The sequence below is a fragment of the Bison bison genome, unplaced genomic scaffold, assembly GCF_000754665.1.
Source record: "Bison bison bison isolate TAMUID 2011002044 unplaced genomic scaffold, Bison_UMD1.0 scf7180017864456, whole genome shotgun sequence".
In the NCBI taxonomy this organism is placed as follows: domain Eukaryota; kingdom Metazoa; phylum Chordata; class Mammalia; order Artiodactyla; family Bovidae; genus Bison; species Bison bison.
In genome coordinates this window covers 12130421-12141422 of record NW_011495018.1, presented here as the reverse complement: position 1 = coordinate 12141422, position 11002 = coordinate 12130421, and the positions used below count along the sequence as shown (strand labels likewise).

The following is an 11002-nucleotide window of genomic DNA, read 5'->3' as shown; positions in this document are numbered from 1 at the left end:
GGCTCCCGGCTCCCGGCTCCCAGGCCCGCGCGCCCTCGGCTCCTCTGTACCGCGTGCGCTCTGTTCCCGCTCCCGGGTTCCTGCACCCCAGCTGTTGCCTGGAGCCCACCTCCCCCATAGGCCAGGTCTTCCCTACAGCGAAGATCCGATCAAGGGCGCGAGGCACCTTCCACAGCCTCACCCTGCACTCCTGCACAGGTTTTTTAATCCTCGGAAATCCCTTCGATTGCAGCCGAAGTCCAGCGGACACAGGATAGGGGGGTAGGACGCACTACATAATTTGTGCGGCCCGGTGGTACCTCTTTTTCGAATTTTCAGAAGTCGACTTTAAAGTATTAAAGCAAGCCCCGGGGCCCTTCTGGGTTCCCTAGCCCTGCCTCCCAGGCAGTGTCTCTGCCCAAGGGCTTTCCCCTTGCTCTGGGGCAAATCCAGTTACCTCTGTTGTGCACGAGAGCAGGTAGAGACCACTTGTAAAGGAAAACGTGCCTTTCTTCTGCCTCCATCCGCTTCCCCAGCACTGGGGTGTGTGAGGGTTATGTGTGTTTGTGGAAGGCTGGATGTTGAGGGTGTTCCTCAGGAGTCCTAGGTTAGGGACCTGGTGCCATAGAATACTTGGTTGTGTGACCATGGTCAAGTCAGTATCTTCAAGTCTACTTTCTCATTCTGTAAAATGATGACAATAATTGTACCTATTGTGTTTTTGTTTTCGGTCCAAGGAGATAAGACATGTGAAAGCCCTAGCTGTGCTGGGTCCATAGCAAGTGCTCAGTCTGGACCACTTGCAGCCAGTTGGCCTTGGCCCTCCCTTTGACTTCCCCTCCTGGAATATGAGAGCAGTTCATGGTTTTCTTCAGACCCATGTGGCCTCTCAGCTCCCACAGGTCACTTTCCCGTATCTCCAAGACTTCATCTCCTCCTCCAGGAAGACTTTCTTGATGCCCATAGCCAGGTAAGGTGTCCCCCTCATCAGAGTTCCCTGGAATGCATCTATTGCACCAAAGTATTTAGCACATCTGTATTATCCTGCTGGCTCTACTCCAAGTATGTCACAAATCCAGCCCAGCTGACCTGCTTTCCTCTGCACTGTTATGGGGTCTAGTCTTAACAAAGGAGCCAGAGTGATCCTCTAAGAACAAGATGATGTAACTCTTCTCAAAACATCTCTGCCATTTCCCATCTCAGAATAGAATCCGAAGTCCTTAGCTTGCCCATAAAGCACTCTGAGCTCCCCTTTACCATTCTCCTCCTTCACAGGTCCGGTCACATGGTCCTTCTTCACCCACCCCACATCCACTCTTGCCTCAGGGCCTTTGCACCTGTCATTCGCTTTGCCTAGAACCTTTTTATCCCTCACCTTCTACGTTTTATCTCATTTGACACCAAAACCCTAAGGTAGGTACAATTACAGTCCTCATTTTGCAGATGAGAAAACAGACCTGGAGAGATTGATTCCCTGAAACCCTATTAAAATACCTGCACCTCTCTGCTCTAGTCCCTGTTCCATTTTATTGTCCTTCCAGACATTTTATGTAATGTTATTGTTTATTCCTTCTACAATGTAAGTGCAAAAAGGAAGAGGTATGTCTTTTTTGTTCATTCTGCCTCCAAAATAGTACCTAGCATATAGTAGGCACTCCAGGATTTGACTGTAGCCTGCTAGGCTCCTCGGTCCATGGAATTCTCCAGGCAAGAATACTGGAGTTGTAGTCATTCCCTTCTCTAGGGGATCTTTCCAACCCAGGGACTGAACCCAGGTCTCCCACATTATAGGCAGATTCTTTACCATCTGAGCCACTAGGGAAACCATTAAAATGAATAAATGCTTCCATATTTCTTTTGTCCAGCTCCTTGGATGTGTAGCCAGCATCTTATTCATCTTTGTAGCCAGTGAATTAAATGCTCAGTAAATGTCTGTTGATATAATCAGAGAAGGAAAACTAGAGAGCCCCACAATATAAGTAAGCTGAAGCAAGAATTAATGGTGTTAAAAATCCAAGTATTTTAAAATATGTTTATTTTTGATTATATTTTTTACATGGAACACTTCAAGAAAGAAAATCATTACAATAATTCAAATGCATGAATGATTCAAATTCATACTGCAATCCCTGGATTCAATAAACATCCTTTCTAATTATACCCAATCAATATTAGAAATGTATGTAGACATTAAGTCAGCTAACAAAGTAAGTAAAATAACTATATAAACTATAAATCTCAGGAATGGGGAACATGCATGATCAGTTAAGTCACTTTGCCACTGTGTTTTTTTAAAAAAAAACAACATGATTCACATTTCCTTCAACCATACATTCATTACAAGCGTTACATTAGACCACTGATACTAACAACTTAAAACTATGTTCTTTAAAGAAAATTCAGTTTAATACAAATAAATTCAAGAGGAAAATTTCAGGACCCTTGATCAGAAGTTTTCAATACCTGTCATACTACTCTGGTATACACAAAGGTTCAAGTAAGGCTGAGGAAAAAGATCTGTTTCCTTTTCCCATTGAAGACATGATCCAAGAAACAGGTCAACCACATACACACTCTGTAGAAACTAGCCATCCATCCACACCTTGCCTTGGACTCATTACATTAGTAACTGAAAACATTTTAAAAGCCTTGGCCAACATTACAAAAACAAAACATTTAGCGTAGTACTATTTATGAATATAAGCATCATTGGGTTCGGGTTTTTATGCCTGCTATAAATACTAATCTTTGAAAAGCTACAAGTGAGTTCCCACTGTGGCTCTTTTCTGGTGTGGGAAGCTGCAGGTGTGCACGGGACGGTCTACTGATTTACCTTCTCAAAATATTCTCTGGAAGCAGTTGGATGGGGCTTGATCTGAAAATACAAAAACATTTCACTGGGTCAGTGACTTCATGATCTCAAAAGGGAGCTGAAGGCCCCCAATTTTTAACCTACAGTTCTTTAACTTTTAAAAGATTGGTCTGTTTCCTTTAAAATACATGGATGAAACTGACACGAACAGCATTCCTGGGGCCTGGGCCCACCCCCACCTGCAGCAGCTTCACGCATTTGCACACCACCTCCACCCCTGCTCCAACGTGGATATTCCAGGCCAGCAGCCCTTGAGGCAGTGAGGACCTGGGACCCTCTTGGCTGGGCTCCCATTGCTTTTGGGAAAGAAACCTACTGTAGGAGACTCGGGTGTCCAGTTGGCTGGGCAGACTTCTCCATGGGCTTCCACAAACTGGAACGCCTTCACCAAGCGGAGGGTCTCTTCCACGCTTCGGCCCACTGGGAGATCATTAACACTCAGATGCTTGATGACTCCGTTGGGGTCAATTATGAAGAGACCGCTGCGTAAAGATTCATCCTCATCAGAATGTCAACATTACCAGAGCTAGAAAAACTCTACTTCTACCTTGCCTTTAATTCTCCTTGATAGAGCATTTATTAAACTCTATCATGTGCTTAAAAATCAGGTTTTCCTTATACAGAAAGCTTATCATCTCCTATTGATGACAGATGCTTTAACAAAGATAGGACTGGACTAGGCCACCATGGAAAGCAGGCAGTGTGTTCACATTCACAGATTTGACCTGGATGTCTCACAGTATCTGAAGGTCACTGAACTACACAGAGCAAAGACTTCTCGTTAGTGATGCAATAAGCATTCTTTGGGCAGCTGTATCAAATCTTGGCAAGAAACCATAAGCAATTGAGAAGGGACAGAGACGTATTTTATCTGTATTCTGTAAATACTTATGAGTGAATTGAGTAGCAGGGAGAAAATCCCATGGGAAAATGTACTGGTCTTAAGTCTAGGCAAAGCAGAAATCTAAAGGAAAACAACCCCATCACTTTTGTTTATTTTTGGCTACCCTGAGGTACAGTTTGTATAGTGCCTAGTACTCTTCCATTAAGTTTCCAAAATAATGAACTGGTTTCCTGGAATTCTTCGAATCTTGGATTTAAATATATTTGATGTGTTTCAATCACTTACAGTTCTTATTTTGATCCACAGATTGTCCAAGCCCATCACTGTTACTCAGCAGCAATGTATGAGGTAACCCACCGCCCTGGGGTCTGTGCTTATCTTCTATACAAGTGAGGGTGATACTCTGACTTATGCAGAGATCATAAAACTCAAGAGGTTTCTAACAGTCCATCTTTAAAAGGGTGTGGCATCCCAAACGTTGATCACTCAGGAAAAAGGCAAGTTAGAAAAAAGTCAGAAGATAAAAAGGTGGTTCTCCCTCCCTGGGCCTGGCCTTAGGGGGTCTAGGCTCTGAGGCTAAAGAGTCCTGGCGCATGTTCCTGCTGGGTGCAGCCAAGCTGGAGTCCACCCCATAGATGCGGAAATGGAGAGCTGGGTTGGAGATGGGCCCACAGCACAGTCTCCAGAAAGAAAGGCTTATCTTACAAGCCAGACTCAACTCCTCTCCCTTTGTCAGTCCTAAGAGTGAAACCAGTAGGGAGGTAACTACAAAGTTAGTGAGACTCTACAGGAGATTCTGGGAGGAAAACACCAGGACTCTTCTCCTTCCCTTGCCAACGCTGTCAGAGCTAGGCTTCCATTTATTAAAGGAAGGCAGTAATCTCCTTGGAGTCAAAAGGCCTAAGTTCCCAGGTGGCTTCCGGAGCCAAAATTCCAGTGTACCCCCAGCAGGCGGGAGATCAGGTACAAGGGTGGGCAGGTTCAAGCCAGCCCCAACAAAACTGTGAGGCCCATCAAAGTGGGATCCTCGCTTGTGTCCTGGAGGTCAAGTTCTGCCCTGTCCCTCCTTCATTAGCAGCCATCATGACGCCTAAGTTCTCGTCCGTCCCAGGAAGGCTGAGGGTCTGGGACGGGGCTCACAACAGCTACGAGGACCTGTGCGGCAAACTCTGTAGCTGCCTCACCCTACTCAATCCTTACAACCAACCCGGGAGGTACATTCTCATTTTAATTATGGGGAGAAAGGGACTCAAAGAGGTTAAATATCTTGCTCAAAGTCATACAGCTATTGAGCAGCTGAGCTTAAATTCAAACTCTGGTCTGGTTCCAGCGCTTGTACAAGATACTAACCATACCAGGAAACTGACTCCTGCCCTTGCCGGCCCCCTCTGCCCGCCAGCCCCCTCTGCCCACCGCCCCCCTATCTCTAAGCAGTCTGATGACTTCACTGCAAGGAGTGGCTCCCACGTGGTCAGGAAGAGTGAAGCAGTGTGACCATTAAGATGTGGTACTGGAGACTTCCCTGGCGGTCCAGGGGCCAAGACGCTGCGTTCCCCAATGCAGAGGGCCCTGGTTTGATCCCTGGTCAAGGAACTAGATCCCAGGTGCTGCCATTAAGACCTGGTGCAGCCAAATAAAATAAATAAATATATATTTTTTAAAGGGTATGATATCCTTCTTCAGAAACAGGCCCAGGGAGACACAGGGGGCACACATATCACAGTCATTTCTGAAAGACTGCCAACCCTCGCAGGAGGCACCCACTGATGCTTATTACAATGAAAGACAAATTAAGGGTCTGGGGTTCTAAAAATTCCCTACCCAGGTTTCTGTAAATTCCCTATGAAGTACAATAATGCTAAACACAAAAAACAATTTTAAGTTCATACGAAACGGATCTTACCGTAGTGCGAGGCCAGGACCTTCTAACAGCACACCGTAGTCTCGGGAAATCTGTTTGGTCAAATCTGACAAGAGTGCGATGTTCATATGGCCCAAACCACCATTCTGATAAAAATACAAATAAGGCTGGTGGTTACACTGTGGCTCCCACAGCCTCCTCAGCCAGGTAACAGGACGACTGACCAACACCAGCCAGACAGCAGTCACTGAGCACCCACAGCGGGCCGAGTGCTACTTCTGAGAGTAGAAGATGCTCTTTCTACTGCCTCACTTCCTCCTCCAGCACCCTGGAGTAGCTACGATCATCATCGCCATTTTACAGATGATGAAAACCTCAACCTGAGGCACACACAGGTTAAGTAACTTGCTCCAGGTCCCAGCTAGAAAGGGGCAGAGGCAGGATTTAAACCCAGAGAATACTACAGACTTTTCTTTTTCTAATTCTTAAAGTATCCTTTTGGTTGAAGATTCATTTCTGAAGCATAAAGATGGAATAATAAAAAAAAAGAATACTTTGACTAATTTGATATTTAATAGTCCAACATCATAGCTAGAAATTGATTCTCCCAAGCAAGTTTTGAGGCAAGAATACTGATCACGCAGAAGAGTAAAATCAGAGAACTTAACCATTGTCCCACCTGCCTACAGGGTACAGGGATGAGAGGGGAGACAATGGGACTCCAGCCGTTTCCCCTGCCCTGCTGAGTTTGTTCTCCATTACTGTTTGGAAAACACAGTAGTGAGGAGTAAATACATGCAATGTTACAGGAGACATGGATAGAGCTTAACAGAATCTGCCAGTAGGTTAGGACTGACAGCCCATTTCAGACTAGTCATGCTTTAACGACTTCTGGCTTGGTCTTTCATGGGATCCGGCAGTCTTTACGATCACAAGTGCAAAGGCGGGTGGACGTGTGTATACCTTCCTCGGTGTGTTTATCCAGGCCAGGTGGCTGAAGTGGGAGTCCACCGACACTGCCACAACTTCGCAGTTCACATCGTGAAATTCACTGGCTTTGTCACTGAAAGCAATGATTTCTGTAGGACACACAAAGGTGCTAGGAAAAAAGGGCAGAATTCTCATCAGAGAATTTTTTTTTAAAGACGTTTAAAATCTGAACAACAGTTGTCTAAAGAATAGTTCTATTTTCTTAAAGGAGAAAAAGGCAAAAGGGTTAATTATCCTCACTGGACTCCTGGTCACAATGATACTCCAGTTAAAAAAAAAAATTAACCAACTTTCTATTTTAAGAATCATATCAAAAAATATGGGTGGCAGAGACATACTCCAAAAATAAAGACAAAATTTTATTTAAATAGGTAGCTTCATGAGAAAATTCATTTTATTATCCTTACTTTTCTCATTTCCCCCAGACCAGTGGAAACTTCCTCCCTGACAGGCTTACAGGAGCCACTACTCCAGAGTGGAACGCGGGCTCAAGGGCACGTGGGTTCAGTAATGCAGCTCCCGGGCTGCAGAGCCATAAAACAAGAGCCACAGGGCTTCTCTGGTGGTCCAGTGGGTAAGAATCTCCTTGCAGCACAGGGACCCAGGTTCGATCCCTGATCCCAGAAGAGTCCACATGCCACAGAGCAGCTAAGCCCGTATACCTCAGCCTGCGCTCTAGAACCCAGGAGCCGCAACTGCTCAGCCCACGCTCTGCAACTACCGAAGCCCGTGCGCCCTAGAGCTCCTGCTCCACCGCAAGAGAAGCCACTCCAGTGAGAAGCTCAAGCACAAGAGAGGAGTCCCCGCTCACCACAACTAGAGAAAGCCCACATGCAGCAACTAAGTCCCACTACAGCCAATAAATACATACATACATCTTTAAAAAAAAAAAACAAAACAAAGAGCCATATTAAAAACCATTAAAAGGAATGCCACTCTACCTGCTATACTTATCACTTGTGAATTAACTACAGATGCAAGCTGTATCAACAAGACCATCAGAGTCAGCAATAACCCTCCCCTTGACAGGAGTAAAGATAGGCAGTGTCAGTGGGAAAGCAGCGATCTTTGCATGCTCGCAGAATGATGTTATAGCATCACAGAAAATACACTTACAAATCCAAAGGATAGAAGAAGAGCACCAAATATTTCCCCTTAAAGTCATCAAGGCTAATTTCTTTGAACTCTCCACTGACAACAGCTGTACCCTTAAAATAGGGTGCATGCTGGGTGACGGCGGGGGCATGGTATGAGGAACCTGAAAAATACCCCAAAAACATGCATATACAGTTCATTCGTTAAACCAACCACTTATCTGATTTTACTCAAACCTCTTCCAGTAATTAATCAGTAGTATAATTAAAAGGTTCAGTTCAATTGAACATCTTACAAAACTGTTTCTCTTTCCATAGGTCTAGACTGTACACTAATTCAAAGTGCTATGGAAACTAAAGAGACAGGAGGGAATTCCCTGGCAGTCCAGTGGCTAAGACTCAGTTCCTGCTTCAGGGGACGCCAGTGTGCTCCCTCATCGGGAAACTAAGATCCCACATGCCGTAAGGTGCAGCCAAAAGGCAAATAAATAGACAAAAGAAGACAGGAGAGAGTAGGGATGGATGAACATAGAATTAAGGACCAATCAGCCTGGAGGTGGGTTCTAAGCATGGTCTGGATTTTTGCCAAGACCAGGGCAGATGGCACAAGGAAGGAGCAGGGCAGGTGTGGGGAATGGCCTGTAGCAGAGTTTGCTTGATGAAGAGATTAGGTGTGCATGGAAGGAAGACGCATGGGGGACAGAGCGAGGATGGAGGAAGGCCACGATGCGAGGGCCCTTATATATCAGACGGATGAGTCTGTTCTTAAAAGAGAGATAAAGGAATCACTGGAGGCTTCTGTGCAGGAGATGGGTGATGCGTTGGCTGTTCTTAGGAAGATTAGTCGGGCAGGGGAGAGTGAGAGGAGCAGGGAGAGCCTGATGTCAGGAGGTGACTGCAGCTATCTAAGTGAGGCAGGCAAGGTATGGCAGAGGGGACAGAAAGGAAGGAAAGGATGCAAGATCTGTGTCAGGACTGCAGAGGCCAGGCTTCAGGCTGGGAAGGCGGGACACAGGAGGCCAGGTGTCAAGATGCCTGGCTTCAGAAACAGAAGGAACTACTGGGAGCTGGGGTTTGGGACAGGTGACAAGGAAAGTTAAACTCGTGTCATCAAGTTGGTACTAGAAATTCCTTAAAGCTCCGAGAAAACTGTAAGTGTTTTAGAACACTTCACCAACAAACAAAGGTTTTGCTAAAGTACATCCCCCACCCCCACCCCCGCAACCATCACAAGTTAAAGCCTTTTTAACAGGTGGGACAAACCTAAAGGAGGCCTTTTCAAATGCCACTCATTATCTGAGGCTGTGCCGAGCAAATCTCATATTTTAGAATGGAGTATAAATCTCAGGAAACAGCTGTGTGTCATTTAGATCACGGAGGAGTCCAACAGACTGGCCTAACGTGGCCACGCAGGTCTGAATCCAAAAGCCTTTGGAGTGGCTGCGCTGTTCGTCCCCAGTCAGCTCATACCCTTCACACACAGCAGGCCCAGAGACCTCTGGCTGTCCCCACCCCTCTTTCATGTTCCTCGACCCAAGGGATTAAAACCTCTGGAGTCAACAAGGAAATGTGACAGTAGGGCAGTCTGCCTCGGTGAGTCGCAATCCTTGGCTGCACAAAAAATACGATGTTCTGGTCCCACCCAACAGATTGACTTAATTTGTCTGGTGGGACTAAGAAAGTGGTACGATAGTAAAAACTCCCCACGTGAGTCTAATATATGGCCATAGTTCAGAGCTCCTGTTCAGAGATGATAAATGTTTCCATTATCTGGTTCAAACCAAAACATAACAACACTTACTGGTGCTAAAGGCGAATTTTGCTTGATCGGAACCAGACCACAATGCATTTGTCAAGCACATTCTTCGAGAAGCAGCAGGCCTAAGGGCTGCAGAGGCAGAAATGCCCCAAGGAATGGCACTCACATGTCGGATGAGCTAAAAAGAGAAACACTTTATATCAGAAAGTATTCCCAGAATGGCGGCTGAAACCCCGCTGAAAGGGCATCAGGCCAGTAGTGGCCTCCGCTGGCCTTGTTCCTATGAACAAACACTTCAAACTGCAAAAGCATGGATTGAATCTGCTGCTAAGTCACTTGAGTCATGTCCAACTCTGTGCGACCCCATAGACGGCAGCCCACCAGGCTTCCCCGCCCCTGGGATTCTCCAGGCAAGAACACTGGAATGGGTTGCCATTTCCTTCTCCAATGCATGAAAGTGAAAAGTGAAAGTGAAGTCGCTCAGTCGTTTCCGACTCTTAGTAACCCCACAGGCCACAGCCTACCAGACTCCTCCATCCATGGCATTTTCCAGGCAAGAGTACTGGAGTGGCATGTTCTTTAAACTCCCTTCTGCTTCCTTATCCTTTAAGACTGTAAAGGAGACTGGGAAGACAGGGAGATGTTGGTCAAAGGGTACAATGTTGCAGTTACAGAGGATGAATAAGTCTAGAGATGTAATATACAAGCAGGTTGACTATACTTAATAATACTGTATTGAAATTGGAAATAGAGTATTATTATTCTAAGAGAGTAGACAGATGCACTCATCACACACATAAAGGCTAACCATGTGAAGAGATGTTAGTTTGACTATAGTAATTATTTCATTACTTATATCATGATGCACACTTCAAAAATGTAATTTTTATTTAAAAAAAAATAGGGAATTCTCTGGAGATCCAGTGGTTGACTGTATATGTATACACATATATAAAGATAATTACCAGGTTGGCCAGAAAGTTCATTTGGGTTTAACCTGAACGAACTTTTTGGCCAACCCGACACATATATATTAATTAATGGGAAACAAGACTGAAAGGTAGAGGGAAATTACAAGAATATGAAAATTCCATGCTTTTAAAAGGAACCCCAATCACTCAGACCAGGAGACTGGCCAGGCTCTGTATATTAAGCTCTTTACCAGCAGATATGCTGGGCATGTTCTACCACGTCAAGGTTTTCCCTTGGAAAAGACAAGGCCATTCTGGCCCACAGAGATGCAAACAGCAAAGTTCAGCCTCTGGGCGTCTGGACAGGGGTCAAGGGAAACGTTTGCTCAATTTCAGGGTTCTGCATGACTCAGGAAGAAAGAGCCTGGGTGGAACCCCACCACGAGAAAGGGGAGGGCGGGCAGCCAAAAGCCTTTGGCACTCAAGGACTTTGATTACTTTAGCATTTTGGTGTCCATCCAGCATTTAAGGGGATGCTCACGGAAACCCTTGAGGTAGGCAGTCTATATGCTAAGGTAAGGAAGTTATCTGGGGTTTGGAAAAGAAGGCAATGGCCCAAGGTCATAGAGTCAGTTATAGAACCGGGACCAGGGGACAGGTCGCCTGCATCCAGAGCCAGGTGCTTAGGCAGA

The 11002-nt window shown here is 45.6% G+C and overlaps 1 protein-coding gene across 1 annotated transcript in view; it reads right to left on the bottom strand.

Moving 5' to 3' along the window:
* Positions 1–1997: 1997 nt before the first annotated feature.
* Positions 1998–11002, bottom strand: part of PRDX3 (peroxiredoxin 3) — a 9371-nt gene continuing 366 nt past the window's right edge. Inside the window, exons 2-7 of the mRNA XM_010859263.1 lie at positions 9442–9577; positions 7663–7804; positions 6520–6655; positions 5599–5702; positions 3168–3333; positions 1998–2854 (exon numbers count right to left, since the gene is read on the bottom strand). Of these exons, the coding sequence (XP_010857565.1) occupies positions 2801–2854; positions 3168–3333; positions 5599–5702; positions 6520–6655; positions 7663–7804; positions 9442–9577 (738 nt within the window). The 3' untranslated portion in view covers positions 1998–2800. The remainder of the gene's footprint in view (positions 2855–3167; positions 3334–5598; positions 5703–6519; positions 6656–7662; positions 7805–9441; positions 9578–11002) is intronic.